We start from the raw sequence: 24,101 nt of genomic DNA on the forward strand, positions 1-24,101 counted from the left end.
AGTCAGCATTAGTATCTAAACCATACACTTCACATTGACCTGAAAGAAATAAGAAGGTACGTCCCCCTCAAATCTTACTCACCCACCTTAAAAAAAACAGAAAAAATAAAGTCGGGATACATTGAGCGATATTGCCCGAGATACACTATAGCCGCAAACAAGTCAGGATGGCCACATCTGGAATACTTTTGATCGTAGGCCTGTTCAATCAGGTCTGATATTTGGAGCAGAATAACAATTAGCTGAAACGCTAGCATTCTCTTTGCTCCAGTTGCATTCTGCTCAACACAGATAACACACACACACACCTTTTGACTAGCTTCATTCAGTAGGTCATGGCCATGCTTGGGCAGTGCTATTAATGTATTCATCTGTTATTTGTTGTGTTAAATGAGGATAATTGAATATCATTTTGGAAATACCTACTCATAAATGAATTACAAATCTTCCTAGAGCTATTGTGTAGTAATCTGACAACAACACAGGACTAATTACTCCAGTCTCCTGCTTGGGAAAGTTCTTTATTATGGACTTAGGCTAATGAAAACCGATTGAATGAATTTGGCAGAAAATGAAAAAAGCCCATCATGTGTGTGTGTGTGTGTTCTGAGTTTAGTCCTACAATATGCCCCCAACCACCAACCCATCAGAACTATAAGCAATAAACTACATTAGTCAACAGATGCAAACATAGCTGCATGGTCACAAAATTCAATGGATTGACTGAAAAGGCGAACATCCTCAAATTTTCATCAACATAAACTGCTACAGGTGTAGCTGTGTGGTCAACAAACTTCCTTCCAAACCACTTGGCTCCAGATTCATTCTCACAGTATGACACCTTGTGCAAGTGTCTTCTACTATAGTACATCATCATCATCATCATTTAACGTCTGTTGCCCATGCTGGCATGGGTTGGATGGTTTGACTGGGCTCGTCTGCTGGAAGGCTGCACCAGATTCCAGTCTGATTTGGCAAGGTTTTCTACAGCTGGATGTCCTTCTTAATGCCAACCACTTCAAGAGTGTAGTGGGTGCTTTTACACGCTACCAGCACAGGTGCCGTGTGTGTGACACTGGGGTGTGTCTATGTGCCACCAACACAGGTACCAATTTGCATGACACTGGTATCTGCCACGACTGTGATTTTGCTCGTCTTGATGGGTCTTCTCAAGCATGACATAATGCCAAAGGTCACGGTCATTACCACTGTGAGGCCCAACACTTGAATGAAACTCAGCCACTTTGCCTCTGTCAGGCCCAACATTCAAAAGATGTTCTTTACGTGTCACCAGCACGGGTGCACTTGGCTTGACGAGTCCTCTCAAGCACAGCACATCACCAAAGGTCTCGGTCACCAGTCATTGCCTCTATGAGGCTTGAAGTTCAAAGATCATGCTTCATCACCTCATCCCATGACTTCTTGGGTCTACCTCTACCACATGTTACCTCGACAGTTCGAGATTGGCACTGCCTTACACAGCTATCCTCATCCATATGCATCACGTGACCATACCAACTTAGTCGTCTCTCTTGCGCAACACATCTGATTCTTCTTATGCCTAACTTTTCACTCAAGATGCTTACATTCTGTCGTTCATGGACACTGACATTGTACATCCAGCAAAGGATACTGATTTCATTTCTCTCAAGCCGACGCATGTATTTGCCCATGTTTCTCATTACCATGCAGCATAGCTGTTCACACACAGGCATCAAACAATCTGCCTTTCACTCTGAGAGAGGTCCTTTGTTACCAGCAGAGGTAACTCTCTAAACTTTGCCCAGCTTAATCTTATTCTCACAGCTATGCTCTCAAAGAATCCACTTCCACTACTAACTTGGTCACCTAGATAATGAAGGCTATCTACTACCTCTAGCTTGGTTTCTGCATATTTTTGGTATTTATTGTATCTGTGCACCTTCCACATACAAATGTTAATTTCCCTGTTAACCTTCCTCTCATGTTACTGCACCTTTTATGTGTCCACACACACACCTTGTGAGTGGATTTGGTAAATGAGAATGGAAAGAGGCCTATTATGTGTGTGTGTGCATGTGTGTGTGTATAAAAATCAAAATCAAAATGGAAATTGTAGTTGTGGCCAATGCCAGTGCTGCCTGACTGGCACCCGTGTCAGTGGAATGTAAAAAGCCCCATTCAAGTGTGGGTTGATGCCAGTGCCACCTGACTGGCTCCTTGTGCTAGTAGCATGTAAAAGGCACCATCCGAACATGGTTGATGCCCCCCCACAACTGATTGGTTCCTGTGCCGGTGGATTGTAAAAAGCATCATCCAAACGTGGTCTATACCAGTGCCACCTGACAGGTTCCCGTGCTGCAGGCACATAAAAGCACCCACTAAGCTCTCGGAGTGGTTGGCGTTAGGAAGGGCATCCAGCTGTAGAAACCTTGCCAGATCAAATTGGAGTCTGGCGCAGCCTACTGGCTTGCCAGTCCCCAGTCAAACTGACCAACCCTCGCCAGCATGGAAAACGGATGCTAAACGATGATGATGGTGATGATGATGTGGCTATTTGCAATTTAGAACCGAAAGGCAACAAGTAAAGTTGTTACTAGAGCAATATACACATGTATATTAGTTGGTGTCTCCTTGTCTTGACATCATGCGATTGCTGTAAATGAGTGTCACCATCATACATGCAGTGTCCTTTGTTTTCAAAAGTCCATGAAAATATGTCCAGCCATTGGAAACAAGGGTTGGCAACAGGAAGGGCATCCAGACATAGAAAACCTGTCGCAACAGATTCCGTCAAACTGATGCAAGAATGGAGAAGAGGACATTGTAAAAAAAAAATAAATAAATAAATAAATTGGTGTCCATTCTCACCATCACTCGTCAAAAGCAGTGCAAACCACTTGTTAATTGTTTTCCATGACAACATCTATAAATATCTGAGCACTTGTGTGTGTGTGTGCAAGTTAAACATCATGTTTACAATTTCAATACAATAAATTAATTATATGAGTGCATTAGTCAATTAGTTATGTGATTAATAAATTATATATTAAGCGTTTATATTAGAGCCAGTACAGTAATGCAGAAATCTGCAAAGCACTTTGCAGATTTTTAAAAATATTATTCCAAGACATTACAAAATGTACATTAATGCTCAAGTGTCTTGTTCATAATTTGGTTATTCACAAGAATGCACAAGAAGAGGAGGTAAACAACAATTGGGAATAGCTGATTGGACATTGAACCTGTTTTGGTGATAACACTTTTTTGGACAGGAGGCAAACACCCACAAACACACATCATCATCCTCATCGTTTAATGTTTGTTTTCCATGCTGGCATGGGTTGGATGGTTTGACTGAGGTCTGTAGAGCCAGCAGCTGCACCAGGCTCCAATCTGATTTGGCAATGTTTCTACAACTGGTTCGTGTGTCACATAGCTAGCTAGAGTCGATGGCCTCTTGGAGCTAATCAACGGCAGCATTCGTCCTATGTTATGGACTGCCATGCTGGCTTGGCGATAACTATTGATATCCAGTACCGCTGCCGTAGTCTCTGTTAGAGAAACTTAGAAATATTAATATTTCTATTTTATATAACAGATATGAATATACACATATACATACATGTATATATGTGTGTGTGTGTGTATTATATATATATATATATATATACATACACAGACAAAAAGATAGATTGATAGATACAACTGAGTGGGCAAACAAAACTATGAGACACTGCCTAGTGCTTTTTTTTTATTTTGATAAGCCTGGTACTTATTCTATCAGTTTCTTCTTGTGAAACCAGTAAGTTATGGGGATGTAAATAAACAAACAGCAGTTGTGAAGTAGTGATGAGGGAGAAACACAGAGACAAAGACACACACATATATACATGCATATATATATACGATTGATTTCTTTCAGTTTCTGTCTACAAAATCCACTCACAAGACTTTGGCTAGTCTGAGGCTATAGCAGGAGACACATGCCAAGTCACCACACAGTGGGACTGAACACAGGACCATGTGTTTTGGAACCAATTTTCTCACCACACAGCCACACCTGCACCTATGTATGTGTGTGTGTGTGCATGTATATGAGTGTATATATGTGTACATATTACATCTATATATATACATGTATACATATACAGCTAAACATATACATGTATATATATATATATATATATATATATATATATATATATATATATATATATATATATATATACATATATATATATACACATAACATATATTATATATATGTAAGAATGTATATATGTATGCCTATGTGATATAATAGTTTCACTTTAATAGTTTCAGTATTAAAGTGAAAATATCTGACATTACAATAGAGAGATGTTATTGTTTCCCTTTTGACACGTAATACTGCAATAGTGGAGGAGATGTGATATTGTACTGGGCTCGCACTAGGCAAGAAGTGAAAATTTTTTTTTGCCTAAAACACTACATGGACCCTAAGTAAGGCATGTGTAAAATTTGAATGAAATTAGTTATGTAGTTCTCAAGTTTTAGGGACAGGCACACATTCTTATCTATATATATAGATTACTCGCAGCATTTGACGAAATAGATATAGCTTCACACGATGTGGAAGACAACTGGAGTTTTCTACGGGACAACCTGCTCAGGGCCAATGACCAGATCTGTGGATGGTGCAAAGTCCCCTCTCGACCCAAAATAACATAGTGGTGAAACAATGTTGATGTTGCTCAATAAAGAGAATGAATGGGAGAAAGAGAGTCTGCCGAATGTCAACCCAACAGAGGGACCAGCTATCTGAATTGACAGTACCTTGGTAGATAAAGCAATTAAGTGTATGAAGACAGGGAAAGCTCCCAGCCCATCAGGAATCAACGCAGAGATGCTCAAAATATCTGGCGGTGTTGGCTATAGCTTAGTCACTCGTATAGCTAACCAGGTGATACACGAAGGAGTCATACCCAATGACTGGTGTTAATCCCTTTGTCTGTCCTTGTTTGTCCCCTCTATGTTTAGCCCGCTATGGGTAATAAAGAAATAAATATTTTAAAATGAGTGGATCAGAGTTGTTAAGTTTTCTGGATTGCAAAGCAGTGTGTCTAAGTGAATCAAGATGTTATTAAGGGGTAAAAGTGAGTTTAAAATGACAGTGGTGCACTTCCCTCACTGATGCTAAGAAGAAAATGGTTTGGAAATGTTATGATGAGAGGCTGGTGACTGTGATGGATATGTGGGAAGAAACAGGTTTACTCCAAATATATCCATCTGAGGGACCAGCTAAAATAACTACTAAGGATATGAAGTTAGGAAAAGCTGCTACCCCTGGTAGCTACTAGGTAGGGCTCAAATTAGTCATTTGCATAGGCAATTAGGGAGTTCAGGCTGTAATACTGAATGACTAGCCTAATGTTATCAACAAGTGCTACAAAGGCAAAGAAGAAGCCCTAGAAAGAAGCAGCAACTGCAGAGGGATCAAACAGATGGACCAAGTTATGGGCTACTACTGATGCCTTCTCCCTAGAAAAGGGACTGCAAAAGAACTTCTTAGCTAAGACTGAGACCTTCTATCGAGCTTTTATAGACCTGTGATACAATACCAAGCACTGTAATCTGCTGGTCATTAAAAAAAACTAAGTGTAGATGAATAGCTTGTGAGAGTAGTGCAAGGCATGTAGAGAGAAGCAGTCAGTAAAGTGAGAAATTTTGTGACAAGGTAGGCGTTCAACTCTTTAGCATTCACATTATTCTCTCAAATGTAATACTTGTTTATTCTTGTTGTTTTGAACCAACCATGTATTATCTTGTAGCTTCAAGATTTCAATGATGTGACTGTTTTAGCATTATGTCGTGCTTGAGAAGAAGACCCATCCAGCTGAGCAAAATTGCAGCCGTGGCAGACACCAGTGTCATGCAAATGGCACCCGTGCTGGTGGCACGTAAAAGCACCCATTACACTCTCAGAGTGGTTGGCATTAGGAAGGGCATCCAGCCATAGAAAACCAGACTGGATCCTGGCGCAGCCTTTCAGCGTGTCAGCCCAGTCAAACTGTCCAACCCATGCCAGCATGGAGAACGGACGCTAAACGATGATAATGAAGACATTGTAGGGTAGGTGTGAGAGGTCAAATCTAGTAAGTTTGAACATAAAAGAAACTATTTTGGTTGGATATGGCCAGTTTAAGTGCTAAAGGGCTATTTATTGTGGTTCTCCAGGCCATAAAAGAAGAGTTTAAGACTGGATGTCCATGGAAATCCTTCTATAGGCTGATGAGTTAGTATTTATAACTGTATCAGATAGAAATCTGAAGAAATTCCAGACATGTAAGCAAAACCTGGAAGTAAGAAATTTTCAAAGTAAAACCAGTGAAGAACAGGATCCTGCTGCCATAAGGAAAATGGTTGTGTTCAATTTGCAGAAAAATATAAAGTAGGAATTCTATATGGTGAACCCAATGTGAACTATGACAGCACAAGATGTCACGGGATCACATGGACAAGTACAAGTGACTAGATATGAACTATCAAACTCATAGAGTGTTATCTAGGAGCATACAATTTAGTCTCATATGCTCTCCTGCAGTTAGTAGTTTTTTTTTTACTGTTAGTCAGGGATGGGGGGGGGACAATGATCACAACTCTTTATTTTATAGGGTCTTCAAGACTAAACAGGAGGAAGGAAGACCTTAATCTCAAATTTGAGACCTGGTTTTAAAGGCTTGTAAAAGCGTGAACACCACTGAAGATGCTAGGTGATGGTGCTAAACCAGGTAACAAATTAATCTACCATCCAAGAGCCCAGAATGCAAAGAACCAGAAATACAGCAAAGCATCTCATCCAATGCTGTAACCATTCCGTATGTACACCACACTGGACTGGTACCTATATTATCAATATCAAAGAGATAAAAGGCAAAGAAAGTCAAAACAAATACTGCAAGCCCCGCCCTCTCTTGTTATGTTTCAATGACTTGACCAATTTGTTAAAATGACAAAAATAAATGAATAAACAGGATGAAATGTTTTTGAAGTTTAGAAACCAACCTCTAACTCTACTTCTGCTCCACTGTCCACCTCAACTCGAAGTTCAGATAAAGGTTCAAGCTTGTACTCTTCTGTGTGTGTAGTCTGAAAAGAGAAAAAAAAAATTAATACTTTGCTAACTTCTTTACTGTGTTCTATTAGATCTAGATCAGGTGTTCCCCACCCCCATTGGATCGCGAAGCCTAAGCAGGGGGAGGGGTCGCATAGCCTTGCTAGAAGTGGCTTGGGATAATATTAATTTCAACTCATCAATTACATTTTTTATACTCTGCTGATGCTGGGGGGTCGCGTGGGTTTCAAGCTTTTGGGTAAGGGGTCGCGAGTGTAAAAGTTGGGAACCGTTGATCGAGATTAAAAAAAAAAAAAACAGCAAAACGTTCAAGAGAAATTTGAAATCCGAACGTGGAGATGAAACTGAAAGTAAAAATAAAACTATGCGCTACTTCGTTTTCATGTTCCCATGAAAGTAGTGTTTATCTTGTTAAAAGTGAAGGAAGACTTTATCTGAACAGAGTAAAAGTTTTATTTCTACAATACTGCTAAACAAATCTGGAGGACTTCAAGAATAGCTGTTCCACATAAGTTGGAATTTCTCCGTCTTAGGATTTTTCCAATGGGGAAACATTTAAAAGACATTTTTAAACCCATGCTTTTTAAACGTCTGTCCTCCTACCTCGTCGTACCTTTGGAACAGCAGCCACCACTAAAATAAATCTTTTCTTTTTTGTCCACACTTTTCTGAGAAATTCCAACTTATGCGGGTTAGCTATTCCGGAAGTCCACCACGAAATGTCTGTTCAAATTTATTATCGAGAAAAATATAACGCCACATAAAATTCGAGTTTTGTGAGGCAATGAGAGAGGCTATAAGTTTAAAGAAAGTAACTCTTATCTCGTGTATTTGATGTTAAAAAAAGTCCAAGTCAATAAAATGAAATCAGGGTTTTTTTCTTAAGTCCTTAACAGATTACCAACGTGTTGCTTGTTTATCAACAGGGGCGATCTTACATCATTAATATTAGGAGTGTCAAAGAAAAATCTCCATCCCCAGATCGAATCTGAGGACACCTGATCAAAAAGACATTCCAGTCATGACCATCTCTCCTTTTTTCAGACTGTATCCAGGTCTATATTCGGTCTGTGTACAAAGTGATATAATTTGGCTACAATTTTCTAGGTTGAACGACAACGTAGAGACACCCAAGTTTGCTCTTGTCGTGGATGTTTGCATCACTTTAACGCAAATATAGAAATGATGACACAAATGAGTTTGGGTGTTCATCCTTGTTATAGATAGATAGACAGGTAGATAGATAGATATAAAAATCAACAAGGAATGGAAACATACATATTGGTCACATGTGACACAACACTGCCTTTTTATTTACTGTAGCATCTATAAATATATTATTAATTTAAATATGAACTGAGGATTTGAAAATAACTTCTGAGTGATCATTTTAAAAATGATTGAAAGTTGCTAAATAAAATAATAATCCAATTCCACAAACCTCTTCTTTATTTTCACTTGAACTTCCCTCCATCTTGAATAGCAAAAATTTACGATGAAGACAAATCTCACATGAGCGAGAAAAAGTTAAAACTGATTTTTTTTCTTTTTCAACAAAATAATAATATTTAATTATTATAAACTTCAAAAAAACTTAAAGAAATAATAAACTATACACCTTAATTATAATTTAACTATTTTCGGATTATTATTAGTATTGAAAACAAAATAACAAAAACCTTTATCTATAGTATCTAAAAAAATACATCACAACGAGATTACATACATTTGTTTCGATTTCGCTGTTTTCATTCTTATGATTATACTATTTTGAGTTTATTCAATAAAAAAAAATCTTAAAATTTCATTAAACTTTCAAATAAATATTTATTTATACTGAAATTGATTTACCTAAAGCAACTAGAAAACGAAAGAGAAAAAAAAATAATAATAAGCAAACGACGAAAGAGGAAGACGTGTGTGGTTTGTGTATAAAGCGGTGCATGCTGGGAAAGTTTTGTGCAGTCCTTGTATCTGCTGCTGTCAGACATTTGGATCAGTATAAGGAAGACGGAGAAACTGGCCAAGCAACATTTAAACAACTCAAGTGGCACTCACTAATTCTTCTTCTTTAGTTTAGCCACATCTTTGTGTGTGTGTGTGTGTTTTTTTTTCTTTTTGCTGCGAGGTAAGTGAACTCATCGCCAACTGCTTGCTATTTACAGTTTCTTTCATTTTTCCTTTTTAAATAATCTCTTGTGTAAAATGTCTCGAAAGTTCACTTGATCTAATTTACCCTCCATTTGTATATGTACAATATTTTTTAGCTAGCTGTCTTGCAATATCATATATACATACACTGCAAGCCATTTCTCTACAAATATTAAATATATGAAACATATATGTGCACTATATTCCGTTTCCATGTACACTCGCCATTTAAATATCTGGCTGTTTGCGTATGCATATAATATATATACACACACACATATATACACGCCATTGATAGGTGTATGTAACATCTTCCACTTTAGTATATGTTTATGTATGTTCACCATATTTATACACTCTTCTGCTGATGTATATATACATTATTATTAGTATGTTTACATCATTGTATATATGTATATGTATGCTCGCCATATGTAAGTATATTATACAATTTCTGTGTTTATATAACCTTGCGTTTATAAGTTTCTACACCCTTTATTTGAATGTGTACGTGTTCTAAACCCCTTCCGTTCTTTGTATGCGGGTGTGTATTTATTGATGTACGTTTCCTAGTTGAGTCTCTCCTTACTCAACAATGGAAACCTAACCCAATGGATTCACTTGTGCTTGACTGCTGTTCTCTTCAAATACTTTCATCCGTGTGACACATATCTTATATACACACACGCACCGTCTATATAAATATATATATACACATACACAAACCTTTTATGTGGGTTTTAAAATCCTATGGAGATACGAATGGAGGTGGGGAAATCACAAACTATTTGTTTCTTTATGTTGAAGTTTCGTGTGTGTTTGTTGCCTTTTATTATAGAGGAAAAAAATAGTATTAAATGGTTATATGTATTGATCAAACATATTTGCGTGTGTATGTATATATGTGTACATACACACAAATACGTTTTTTTTTTCTTAGTTTAGTCTGAAACATTATTGACTAGGAAAGGGGACATGCCTCGGCATGTCTACAAATATTCATTTTAACGTATTTTTATTATATATGTTGTATTTATAAATAGCTATTGCGTCTGTGTGTGTATATATACATTAATGCAGACGCAATACAGAGTATAATGTCACTAGTTTTGGATTGTCTCGATTATGAGAGCTTTATAGTAGCATATCAAAGATAAGAGGAAGTGAAATCTCTCTCTGCACACGTACATTACACACACACACACATGAGTATATAATGTGTCTGTGTGTGTGTGTATATGTATGGAGAGAAAGGTGGATGATTGAGATTACACGCTTTTTCGGAGTAATTTCTCAGAATATTGTATGGGAATGGAACTTGCAGAACAGCTCAGCTTTGTATAAAGAGAAATATTGGTTTTGATGGTGGAGAGATACTGATATAATAGAAGTGGGCTTCTTTTCCTAGTATCATCTTAAACCTTTCCATACTAGTATCATATTTTAATCCTACTATCTATCCATATATATATAACTGCATATAGTCTAGTGGAAATTTAAAACCTCCATCCTTAACTCGCTGTGAATACGTCGACATAATTATTTTCCATCAATTTCCTATTGATTTCTTTTACTTTTCTGGTCCTATTCTTTTGTTCATTGTTAGCTGCATTTTTTCAAGTTTAACTCCAGTCGGGATTGACAAAGCTTAGAAACCAACTCGGCTTTAGAAATAGTATATCTTGTTTTTAGTTTTGGTTTCAAAACACATCCGCTTCCCACAAATTTGTGTTCTTATGCCCAAGTCAGAAACTGTGTGTGTGTGTATAAAAATCGACAGTTTGGCTGAAATAAATCTCATCCTTCGTAAATCGAGTTCAAATCCCAATAGTTTATTTTAATCCCCACTTTTTAAAATCGATAAAAAAAATGTTGAATAGGTTCAGTCATCCCGTTCCTCCAGAAAATATCTACCACCGTGTTCTTCGTAAAAGATATCTTTATAATAAATGCGTATACGTGTGTAATATACACACAGTTAAGAGTTTGTTTACAAATAGCTAAGTATGGCGAGACAGGATCAACTGTTTATGTAGGTCTCATTTCTTCCAGAGCTCATGGCCGTCCAATGTGTCTCCTTTATATTTTATTTAACAACCACTTCCAGCAGTTTCCATCGATGCGCTGCAAATCGCTCGAGTTTTCTGAATAAACGACCAGACAATGCAATAAGTTTAGTTGATTGATAGGAATTTTCTGGAAGCACTCAATCAAGACGAGTGTGGTGAAATAGGATTGGACGGGTCCTATTGTTGGCAGTTGTAACTAAGTTTGTGGATTAATGTTTGGAAAACTTCAAGACTGAGGGTGGGAAAGAAACATATGGCTTTTGTTTATTATTTATTTTAGGTTAAAAAAAACCATTTAGAATGTACACATTACAATGTGTAGGCTATTCGTATGTAAACCGGATTACATGTCCTAAACAACTTGAAAACAATGTCGCGACACTACTTCCCTATGTTTTGTGAAATTTCTAGAAACCAAATTCACATGTAATCGTTCACTTGAGTAACCCTGTACATGTTATATATAAATGCGTCTTAATTTTTATTCTGTTTTTAATTACTCTGTTAAGTAATTTCGTCCCATGGTCTGTAGAAACATTTTTTAAAAAAAACTTTAATGTTTCAAACTATTTAGAATGTTTATTTTATTCTGCGAATATTTCCCTAATGATGGAAACACGACCATATCGTTGGAATAACAAACCCAAAACTGAACGCCAGATGAATTTCTCAAACCTGTTTAAAAATGTAAAATGCTGTAGTTCTTAGTGGAAAATCGAACTCAACTGTTATCCTTTCAACTTTTTTTTTTTTTGTACCAACTTAAATTTTTTTCTTTTTTTTTTTACTGCTGAGACGCTCTGATTGTGTATGAGTGAACTTGACTATACCATAGGTTTCGATAGTTTTTCTTCCTTTAGTGGTTTGTATCGACTCATTTACTTCGTTTCAGTTATTACTGGCGTTTCTTTTTATTTATGGCGAGTGAGGACAACGTGGGGTTTGAACACTGAAATTTTGCTGTTGATCGGACGCTCTGTTACTTAAGTTCTTTTTCTTTTAGTTTTGTCCGGAATTTCTCTCTCTCTCTCTATTAAACGCTATTGTTCGTTATCAAATCAAAAGAAACGGTTCTCTTTTGCCACACTGAATTGTTCACTGATCTTGGTTCCCAAGGTCTCTAAAAAAACCTCATAAACGTATATATTACCTTACTACAAAGAGAGGTGAGGGACATTACGAAAAATTAGTTTCATCAGCTGCTTTTGATAAACTGATTCAATTTATTTATTCATGGCTAGTTGAATGTTTACACAAGTTTGTCTTGTTTACTCGTTACGTCTCTCGGACTAGAATGGATGTTTGCGAAATGGTGATAATATTTAGGGACAGACCGGGAGATAAGGATTAATGAACGTTTAAAAAGCAATTTGAAGACATTTCTCGTTTCCTATTCTTTGCAGAGGAGAATTTTTGTTGGGCAGTGTTTTGTCCAGCTTTCGACACTCACGAAATAGTTCAAGGAAAAGTATATGAGGGTGAAAGATGTTATTTTTACAGCATTAACTAATACATCCTTTTGTGCATTAAATGCAATATTGTCTTTATTTACAAGTGTGTGTGTGTGTGTGTGTGTATTTGGAACTTACTGAATCTGTGGTTCCTCGTCAACTATGGAAGTACTGGTTATATTTGCCATTCTGTATCAAAGCTGTCTTGCAGCAGGGATGGTACTCGTGCAGAGGTAGACCAAGAAAGGAATAAATGAATTTAAATAAAACACTTAAATATGACAGACTAATGGAGGTATGCAGTGACATGTATAAACATGTTGAAACAGTGAGTCTATTCGCTGTTCCCTTGTAAAATGGAAAACTTTTATGAATTTAATTTTTTACTCCTTACTAAATACTCTCATAGAAACATAAGTTTCTTGTATTTTACCCAAATTGTTCAAACCCTTCATTTACCCATCTATTGAATAAAAGGTGTTAAGTAAGGGCAGGTAATTCATGTGATTGAGATTCTGTTCGTGTCTTATTTCTTGAGTATACTATTCAAATCATTAATTTAATTAATGTATATTTATTTCCCATAGTAAGGATGGGATAGTTTCAGTTCACTTGGGAATTGTTGGCAATATTTTGTTATTGTTTTACATCAAAGTGATATTGCTAATTCTTGTGAACTGGTAATATGTATAATCAGTATGGTAAAATAGTGTACCTTACCTAGAGACATGACACTGGTTAATGCTTTGAACTCTTAATCTTGTGATCAGCATTTCATCACTACCTGACCAGTTAATCCGTTCCATATAGTTTTATATGGTAACTAGTTTTAACAGTTTATTGCACTGTATCTCTTGAAGCTTGTCAACTTTAGTACTGTACATATTAACTATATGGTCTCATATTGGCTTGTTTTATTGTAACACTAAACATTTTAGTGAAGTGTTTCACAAGCTAGTTTTTTTGTAAAAGTTCAACACCAAATTTACATGGCCACACTAAATACATTTTGTCAGCTGTTTTGGTTAGTAATAGTTAATCCAGAAATTACTGAAGGGATTTTGTTGATAGATATTTAGAAAGATTTTACCATCCTTCTGCTTTGTGAAGTTTAAGAATTCTTAATACAATAGTTTTTTTAATTATTACATGGTAGTGATATATTTTCCAGTATTCTGATTACAATACATTGGGTAAGTAAAAGTTCATTGTTTCTGATCTTGTTACATAATCACACAAAAAACTGGGTTGAAATTAGCAAAAGATTAAAATAAGCTATATGGAAACAACTTGTATTTTATTGCCTAAATATTTAAAATAAAAATTATGGTAAAACAAAGTTCAGTCTTTTGTATGGAATAAAAAATCATTAGCATTTATCAAGTCATAATATATCTGAATGAATTAAAAACTGGAGTGACTGCAATCAACTGAAACCCTTTTTAATATACGTGTATACATGCATCATACAATCTTCCTTTCACTTGTAGAGAGATACCTTTTGTAGCCAACAGAAGTAACAGCAATTTGAATTTCTGTCATCCCATTCTTATCCTAGCTATTTACTTGAGTTAAGTTACTTGGTCATGACCCCTGGCCGGAGCCCATGCACTGTACAAACAAGACAGACAAACCAGAAAGATTTTCAATAATATTAACATAGTAAAGAGCAGCTGTTTTATATGTGTGGTTGTCATCATCGTTTAACGTCCACTTTCCATGCTGGCATGGGTTAGACGATTTGGCTGAGGACTGGCGAACCAGATGGCTGCACCAGGCTCCAATCTGATCTGGAAAGCGGATGTTAAACGATGATGATGATGACACAACCACACACACATATAAAACAGCTGCTCTTTTACAAAAATAGCATACTATGTTAATATTATTGAAAATCTTTCTGGTTTGTCTGTCTTGTTTGTACAGAGCATGGGGTCCAGCCAAGGGTTATAACCAAGTAACTTAATTCAAGTAAATAGCTAGGATAAGAATGGGGATGGCAGAAATTCAAAGTGCTGTTACTTCTGTTGGCTACATAAGGTATCTCTCTACAAGTGAAAGGAAGATTGTATGATGCATGTATACAAAAAGCAATTCTACATGGTAGTGAGATGTGGGCCCTGAATGCAGAGAACATGCAAAGGTTAGAAAGGAATGAGGCTACTATGCTCTGCTGGATGTGTCGTGTACGTGTTCAACAGTGCTAATGTATTGAGAGAGAAGTTAGGCATAAGAGTAAATAGATGCTTGTGTGCATGAAAGAAGTGATCTCACAAAGTAGATGGAACACACGGAAGTGGGAGACCAAGGAAGGCATGGGACTGAGGAACGCTGAACCTTTCAGGCAAGAAGACGAAGGACCAAGATGTCTGGTACTTTGCTGTACTCAAGAAGACTGTACTCTACAGCAGAAGTGTTAAGGCCAGTTCCCTCTTGTGGAGAGGATTGGCCTGCAAGAGTCATGTGTCAGTGCCATATAAGCACTCGTGCCAACACCACATAAAAGCATCCAGCTGTAAAAACCATGCCGAATTAGACTTGAGCCTGGAGTAGCTCTCCAGCATGGACAACAGATGTTAAATGACCATGACTCATTCAGCGCTTACCTTCTATAAACTAACTTGTACATTAGGTGTTTGGCTAATTAAAAAAAAAAAAGGTTTTGTGTTCCCATTCCAGCCCATTTGATGTCAAATAAAACAGGCATAGATGGTAACACTTGTGAGTGTATATATGTATATGCGTGCACACACGCAATTTTCATCCTTTACTAGGAAAAGATTGAATACTCAACCTGGACTAGATATTAGTAACTTTAGGGTGAGAGCTAGGTGAAGCCAGAGACAAGTCCTCCTGGAGGAGGAGATGGAAATTGAAAGAGCTTTCAACCAGCAGTGGGGTCAGATCCTAATTGATGCATAAGGCAAGGAATAGGAAGTTATAACGTAGACAATTGGGTGTTCCTATGGAACAGCATATTGGGGGTAACAAACTAGATCTGTAACTGGTGCAAGGACCCAACAAAAAAAAAAAAATCAAAAAGGTATGACCTGGATGGAATCGCTCCAAAGTAGAGCCATAAAGGCTGAGATCTAGGAGTGGAAAGAGTGGATGGAAAAAAAAAAGCAAAGAACAAGAAGCTAGATGTCAGGTACACCTAGCATGGAGAAGTGCTGAAAGTAAGAATTTTGCCAGTGTTCTAAGACATGGTCAGAAGCATGAATTGTTCCAGATTGCAAGGCAGTATACGAAAGAAATCAAAACCTTGTTGATGTGTATACCTAATGGCAAGAGCAGACTTGCTCTTATTGACACTGAAAAGACCGAGTTATGGAAGAGCTGTTAATAAGGAATTGTTGAGTTGGGAGGATGCATAGAAGATGGCGGGTTATATGAAGGTGAATCTAGGAGGACCAGTCAATTAAGTTGACAGCAATTATTGTTGATGGTGTTTAATGATATGAAGATAGGAAATGTATCTGGTTCATCAAGAATAGCAGACGTTTCAAATTTCTAGCAGAATAGATTACAAGCTAATCACTCACATAGGTAAATTATGATACCTTAGGGCTGGTGTAGTAGCAGCATCAACTGTTACGAGGACAAAAGGGCTGCACTTGAAAGAGGAACTAGAGGTATCAAACTGCAGTTGATTAGGAAAAGAATTAACCTAAATGAGATGCAGTTTGGCTTTGTGCCAGGAAGTACTACTACTGATGGCTTCTTAGTGAGACAACCACAGAAATACTTGTTCAAGAGTAAACTCATATAGCTGGCATTTGTTGACTAGTGTGGCCTTCAGTGGGGTATCTAGCTCTGATCTAGAAGTCTGTTCATTATAATCTTGTAAGCTGAAGCAGGAATTTAAGACCAGCTGTCTGTGGGAGCACCTAAATGTTGATCTAGTCCTTATTGCTGAATCTATTGTAGAATTAGACCGAAATAAAAACCAAGAAGCAGAAGAGAAAACAAAACCTTACTAAATTTACAATTGTCATGCTCACTATGCAGACAAGAAGGTAGAAATTCCATATGTACCCATTGTCGCACAGAAGGAACACTTCACGGGACAGGTGGTAAGAGGCAATCAGCCAAAGCTTACAGAAAATAGATTCTTTCAGAAGGGATGGGTGTTTTGAAGATATAATAAAACTGAGTTAATAGAACTCTCTGCAAGATGGGGCTTCTCTCTCAGTGGAGATAGATATGAGGGTTTTGTACAGTGTAATACTGCATTGTTGCTGCAAGACTTGATGCAGAAGATTGGAAAGAAATGAAGCAAGCATTCCTTGCTGTATGTATGATGCTACTATGCATGAAAGACAAGGTGCGTATGAGCTGAGAGAAAAATTGTCAGAGGAATTAAATGTAATCTGCAAAGGAGAAGAGTATTATGGCATGACTATGTGATGTATATTGAGGATGACTGCTGTAAACAGAAAGGGACTTGAGGAAGATGTGGGACAAAGTAGTGAATGCTGATTTCACAGAAATGATAAAGGACCATATCAACCAGCAAAATCCAGTGCTGGAGAAGGCCCATTAATAAGCATTAAAAAATGGCAGAGCGGGGGGACATAATTGTGTGTGCACGCATTAATTTCACATCTGCTGCCTCCCCCACTTTTCGATACCCTCTCTTTTCATTCTCTTGTAGCAAGTGATCGTATTGAGCCTAGCCATATTTCATTTCCCCACCATCCTCACCCTGTTTATAAGGACTGGTTGTACTTGATACCATCTACTATTACCCTGTCTCTCTCTTAGGCTACTCATCATTCACTTCCATTGTTATCCATCACTCCCTCTGTTCTCTCATCCCAATCTAATTTCCCATTATATTCAAGTGCCCTGCATCCACTTGTTCCACAGTCATTGTTCTCTTCAGTTTACTTTCCTTCTCCATCATGTTGCTGTAAGCAGACAAATACTTCGTAGAGTAATGAGAACTTGTTGATATAAGGGGAAACTATAAAGCAACATCACTAATCTTGGTGCCACAATGAATTGCTCCCAGTACACTGTAAAGTAGTTATTAATAGGAAGGGCATCCAGTCAGAGAAATCACTCTGAGACTGAAATAGGCAATGTTGTGCTCCAACCTATCTGGGAAGGCAATAACTTTGAATAGGAACAAAATCCATGCCCGTATGGAACATAGATGTCAAAGTGATGGGGGTTGACTTTCAATATTAATATAGACGCATGGCTCTGTGGTTAGTGTCAAGCTTACGATTGTGAGGTTGTGAGTTTGATTGCTGGACTAGCCTGCGTGTTGTTCTTGAGCAAGGCACTTTATTTCACATTGCCCCGTTTCACTCAGCTTTAGAAATGAGTTGCGACATCACTGGTGCCAAGCTGTATTGGCTTTTGCCTTTCCCTTGGATAACATTGGTGGTATGCATGGGCGACTGCTGGTCTTCCATAAAAACAACCCTAGGTTGTGCGTTCGCTGGTGAGGCAACTTTCTGCTCAGACTTGTACCCTGGAGTGGAACCTCTTAGGTGCACCCATGGTTGTTCTTGACCAACAGTCAAGTTAATATAGGCACACATGCATGCAAAGAATATGCACTAATCAAGATTCAATATAAATGCACAATATGTTATATTTAAAATAGTCTGAGAGATTTAGAAATGTATTATTTCTATTTTTGAAATCACTGTTTCACTAGAATTATGTTTACAAGAGCTTGACAGGTATCTCCAACTAGCAGGCCATTGCTACTCTAGGCTGATGACGAGCAAAGACTCAGAAACATGCCTCTGGATGCAGGCTTAGCTGAGTGGAGGTGCTTGTCTCCCCCTTGTAAACATAAGGACATAGGAAATGTGTCAAGGCCGACAGGAAGCGGTGCAGCTTCCTAGGGCTAAATAGCAGTAGTATAATTCCCTTCATGGGACTGTCACATTAAGTTGATAGCATACAACTACTTTATGTTAATAGTTTTCAAAGTTAGTAAATAGTTTAAATTTTTGTAGACATGTGACCTGAAGTTCCTTAATGGCTAGTTGTATGACAGTTGCTAAACTCCTTTTTTATAGGATAAAATTTGTTTTACTTTTTATTTAGTAAAATAGCTTTTTAAAGCATTTTTTACATTCATGTTTTTCTTTTTGTGGACTGTGGTTACACCTTCAGTGTCTATATCATTTTAATGCTCACTTTTCCAAAGTTGCCTGGCTCAGGTGAAATTCAATGTAGATTTTCTGTCATTGAATGTTCTTCGTATTGCCAACCCTCACTTGTTTCCAAGTAAGATATTTCCTCTAGTTTGTGCATGCAAACAACACAATCATTGGATATGTTTTCATTTAAAATTACAAACAGATGACACCACTGGCATAAAGGTGCCATTTGCTTGCATTTAGCACGTCATGAGAAGGGACACTCTTGTATGCACACATTTTGGGCTTCTTTCAGTGTTCCTCTATGAAATCCATTCACAAGGTTTTGCTTGGCATCACTGTAGTAGACATTTGCTGTACAGTGGGTTTAACCCCCAAATCATATGATTGCAAAGTCATGCCTGCTTACATTATATTTAAGCTTATAGATTAGAACTAAAAATTCACTCTTTTTTTTCCCCTTGTTGGGTGATGCAATTCTTTTCATCTGTATTAAGTCATTGATTTATATTTAGTAAATTAAAACCTCATTTATTTTTCTGTTGTACTAGATTTCTTCATGCTTTGTTTCTGTACACTAACATTTTAGTCGGGTTTTTACCTCCAATTCTTGGGTGAGATGAGATCCTATTACTCTAAACCTAATTAGATCAACCCTGCTTACTTTCATTTTTCTGATTGTAAAAAGCCACCATTGACAATGTTTGTCATACGTTTATAAAATGTTCTTAATTGTTCACTTTTCTGCCTTGACATGTTATTCTTGCTTTATGAACCTAGTTGTGTGTGCATAATTCTTCTGAAAGCCTGTTTTTATAGATGGTGTTTGTAATTTTTTTTTTATGAATGCACAAATTTGAGGACTTGTTTTGACACATGGATTTGCAACTGTTACAGCAACTAATCCTTGTGGAGCTGCTTTGTTCCAACTCTAAACGCACATGGTTTAGTGGTTAGGGTTTTCAGCTTATGACATCAGGTCATGTGTTTGATTCTTGGCAAAAATGAATTGTTCCTATAATTCAAAGGGTATGCATGTCTGTGGGTTGCTCAGCTGCTTGCACGATATAATTTTGGAACAGCTGGAGTCCTTGTCATTGTAGCCAGAATGCTTATTTATTGTTCTCAACTCTGTTTTTAATTGGTAGACTTAATCTGTTAGGTAAACACCATGACCCTTTCTTTGGGTGCCTTATTGAGTTTACTCTCTTGCAAGCATTTGGGTCTAATCTCTGGTTTGAAGATAATCTCATCCCTAACAAAACTCAAGAAAAAATAGTATGTAATTATTTTGAGATTTCGGTATTGTGGAATTCTCATTCATCATTTAATGTCTGTTCATGCTGACATAGGTTGGACAGTTTGACTGGGCTGGCATGTTGGAAGGCTGCACCAGACACCAGACTGATTTGGTATGGTTTTCTACAGCTGGATGCCCTTCTTAATGCCAACCACTCCAAGAGTGTAATAGGTGCTTTTATGTGCCACCGACACGGGTGTCATTTGCGTGATATTGGGGTGCATTTACATGCCACTAGCACGACACCGGTATTTGCCACGATTGCAATTTTGCTCGGCTTAATGGGTCTTCTCAAGAATGGCATAATGCCAAAGGTCTTGGTCATTACCTCTGTGAGGTCCACTAATATTTTTCTTACATATCCTTCTGAATGACTTAACTGGTAATCATTATTTTCATACACACATGCAATAGGCATGCAGTCCATGGAAGCAAGGGAAGTAAGGTAGAGAGGAGGTTCTGCTAGGTTCCTCACAGACAAAGAACACAGGTACAAGATTTTCTGGGCAGGCTGCTGGAGTTCTGCGATGCAAATGACCTTATGGTTTGCAATACTAACTTCAGGAAACCTGCCAGTCACCTACCATTCTGGCAGACACACTAGCCAAATTGACTACAACCTCGCCAGAAAAAGGGAAAGATGGCTGCTTATAAATGCCAAAGAATGTACCCTGCAACACAGACTAGTAGTTAGTGACTACAGGATCAGGGCTAAGTGGTTGCCTATAGAAGACGACCAGCATGGAGGAGAAGGGTCTGGAAGCTTAAAGATCCTGTGAATAGACAGATTTAGAGACATATTACTTGAAGCTTTTGACGAAATAGAAGGGGATATAGCTTCACATGATGTAGAAGACAACTGGAGGTTTCTACGGGACAACGTGCTGAGGGCCACTGACCAGATCTGTCCCCTCTTGACCCAAAATAACATGGTGGTGGAACAATGTTGTTGACAGGGCTATTAGACAAAAGAAACGGGCTTGGAAGAATGATGGTAGCAGGGAATTTTATCAGACTGCCAGAAGGGAAGCTAGGAGAGAGATTTATTTAGCCAGAGGGGAAGCAGATAAGAAAAAATATGCCAATGTTCTGCGCCGTGAGGACTATAGACTTGACATATTTCGTGTTGCAAGACATTGTTTGAGAGAGAATCGTGATGTCGTAGGAGAGAAATGTGTCTGCATGGATGATGGTTCACTCGCACTAAACATGGCTGCAAAGAGAGAGGTTTGGAGATGCCACTATGAAAGGTTGCTCAATAAAGAGAATGAGTGGGAGAAAGAGTCTACCGAATGTCAACCCAACAGAGGGACCAGCTATCCGAGTTGACAGTACCATGGTAGATAAAGCAATTAAGAGTATGAAGACGGGGAAAGCCCCCAGCCCATCAGGAATCACTGCAGAGATGCTCAAAATATCTGGCAGTGTCGGCTATAGCCTAGTATAGTTAACCAGGTGATACATGAAGGAGTCATACCCAATGACTGGTGTAGCAGCACCATAGTCAACTGCTACAAAGGTAAAAGTGACGCTTTAGATACAAGTAATTAGAAGTATCAAGTTGTTGGATCAGGTAATGAAGGTCATGGAGAGGGTCATAGCCCAACTAATTAGGAAGAGTCAATTTAGATGAGATGCAGTTTGAGTTTGTGCCTGGGAAAAGCACCACTGATGCTATATTTCTGGTAAGACAGCTTCAGGAGAAATACCTAGCCAAAGATAAATCTCTGTACCTGGCTTTCATTGACATGGAGAAAGCCTTTGACAGAGTCCCTTATCTGGTGGTCAATGAGGAAACTAGGGATAGATGAATGGTTAGTGAAAGCTGTGCAAGCCATGTACAAGGACGCTGTCAGTAAGGTGAGGATTGGCAACAAGTACAGTGAACAATCCCGGTTAGATGTCCACCAAGGTTCAGTCCTCAGCCCTCTCCTATTTATCATAGTCCTCCAGGCAATAACAGAGGAATTCAAGACAGGTTGCCCCTGGGAGCTCCTCTATGCTGAGGACTTTGCCCTAGTTGCTGAGTCACTATCAGACCTAGAGAAGTTTCAGGAGTAGAATCGAAGGGCCTTAGAGTCAACCTAGCTAAAACCAGTCCTAATAAGTAGGAAGGTAGACAAAACACAAATCCCTTCAGGTAGATGGCCCTGCTCGATCTGTAGAAAAGGCATAGGTAGAAACTTTATAAGATGTACCCAGTGTAAGCTATGGACACATAAGAGGTGCAGCAATATCAAAGGAAGATGAACTGGGAAGATAGTTTTTGTATGTGGCAGATGCTCGGGAACAATAAACACTGAAAATGTGCAAAAAATAAGTTTTGCCACATTCCAGGGAGAAAAACTAGAAGTAGTTGATAGCAGAAGCCAATTGTGAGTCTCATTTGAGCTAGCAGGGGATTTTTGTGGAGGGAGTCGGAAGTATTCTCTGGCCCTTTAGTTATATAGTAATGCAAGGCTTAGTGTTTGTAGTGACCCTGAGGGATTTAGTTTTTTTTTTTTTTTTCCAGTTTGGTGGAAGAATGTGATATCGTTTTGTTAGTGTGTAGCAGTTGGTCTCTGTGCTGTTTTAAACAAGATTAGTGTGTCCCCTTTAGAGAGCAGTTTCAAAGTTGGTGCTTGTTGGACATAAAGTCTAGGTTGTGTGTAGATGATGCTCGGAACAGAAGATTTCCATGTCTTCCCAGCTGAGGACCAAACTGCCTTATCTGACATACAATTATAAATTGTATATCAGTCTGGGAATGTTGTTGTATTCTGTCAACTGTCATATGTCTGTACATTCACAGTTGGTGTCCACAGTCAGAACATAACAGCTGTTTCAAGATGTTGTCGTGATCTTGGGTTCTTGTGTATATGTTTGAATATTTTGGAGGAGGTTTTTCATACAGCTACAGGTTATTGACATTGAAGCTTCCTACAGCAATAAAATATACTGTTTGTATTTCCAGGTGGTCTTTTATTATTATTTTGCTGTGTAGATGGTCAGTGATGTGCAGTGTGATATTTGTACTTTTGTGGTTTGTTGTGTACAGGATGGAGGGATACAAGTGGAACTGGCATAGTTTGTGATCTGTCTAATGTAGTGTGCAATTTTTAATTTGTTGGTCAAATGTGGTATGCATGATTGCTCCAATTATGCTTTGCATCTTTTTCCATTCTTTTTACCGAGTCTTCATGTATATGTTGCTACTATCTGTTGTGAAAACGGGTTTCAAGGGATTTTATATGAAACTGAAGTCCTTGTCATTCTGCAAACACTATGACATAATGCATCAGAATGTGATGTCATAAGCATGTAAAACTGTAGGTTTCATGGAGAAAGTTTTAGAGAAAGCTAATGAGTGGGTGAGAGCGTTGATCATTATCATATTCTGATTAGGAAGTAATGCATTGTTGCTCTTGTACATTATATAGGTGGCAATGTAACAAGTAGCATTTTGAGTTTCTAAAGGTAATGTTGAGTGGATTCCAGGAATGGAGTCAAGTTTTCTGTGAATTTGACAGTAAATGTTAGTGGGTTCGGCAATTCCTTTGTGCCATTGGTATTTTACGTGTACTTTGTGTATATGTACATGGTAGTGATCCTGTATATCTGCAGGAACTGTTCCAACCTATCAGTATGAGTTGCTCTTGGTTGGAAGACTTTCCATGATAGGCCTACTGGAGCCAAACAAGTCTCTCGAAGCTGTTAATGCTTTTTTTTCATTTCATTTTAATGAAACCCAAGTTATGTTAATTATCCCTGTAGTTATTCCACCCAGTCTTACTTGGCTTACTGCTGTTTCACTTTGAACTGCTGAATACACTTCTGGTTTTATAACAAACTGGTCCTACTTCTATTCTCTCTCTCTCTTTCTCTCTCTCTCTCTCTCTCTCTCTCTCTCTCTCTCTCTCTCTCTCT

General features: G+C 37.9%; 2 protein-coding genes across 7 annotated transcripts in view; one reads left to right on the plus strand and one right to left on the minus strand.

The window, feature by feature from the left end:
* Positions 1–8,972, minus strand: part of LOC106872450 (polyribonucleotide 5'-hydroxyl-kinase Clp1) — a 29,076-nt gene extending 20,104 nt beyond the window's left edge. The window contains exons 1-3 of the mRNA XM_014919453.2: positions 8,948–8,972; positions 8,538–8,570; positions 7,027–7,110 (exon numbers count right to left, since the gene is read on the minus strand). Of these exons, the coding sequence (XP_014774939.1) occupies positions 7,027–7,110; positions 8,538–8,570 (117 nt within the window). The 5' untranslated portion in view covers positions 8,948–8,972. The remainder of the gene's footprint in view (positions 1–7,026; positions 7,111–8,537; positions 8,571–8,947) is intronic.
* A 95-nt stretch (positions 8,973–9,067) lies between these two features.
* Positions 9,068–24,101, plus strand: part of LOC106872451 (dnaJ homolog subfamily B member 6) — a 52,640-nt gene continuing 37,606 nt past the window's right edge. For 2 of the 6 annotated variants that reach the window (XM_014919454.2, XM_014919459.2), the window contains exon 1: positions 9,069–9,224. The gene's annotated coding sequence lies outside the window, so the exon portion shown is untranslated. Of the gene's footprint in view, positions 9,225–12,402; positions 12,483–23,551; positions 23,652–24,101 lie in introns of those variants that run through there. The other 4 variants (XM_014919458.2, XM_014919457.2, XM_014919456.2 and 1 more) reach the window with 4 other exon arrangements.

Source organism: Octopus bimaculoides, chromosome 9 (assembly GCF_001194135.2).
Source record: "Octopus bimaculoides isolate UCB-OBI-ISO-001 chromosome 9, ASM119413v2, whole genome shotgun sequence".
NCBI classification, from domain to species: Eukaryota; Metazoa; Mollusca; class Cephalopoda; order Octopoda; family Octopodidae; genus Octopus; species Octopus bimaculoides.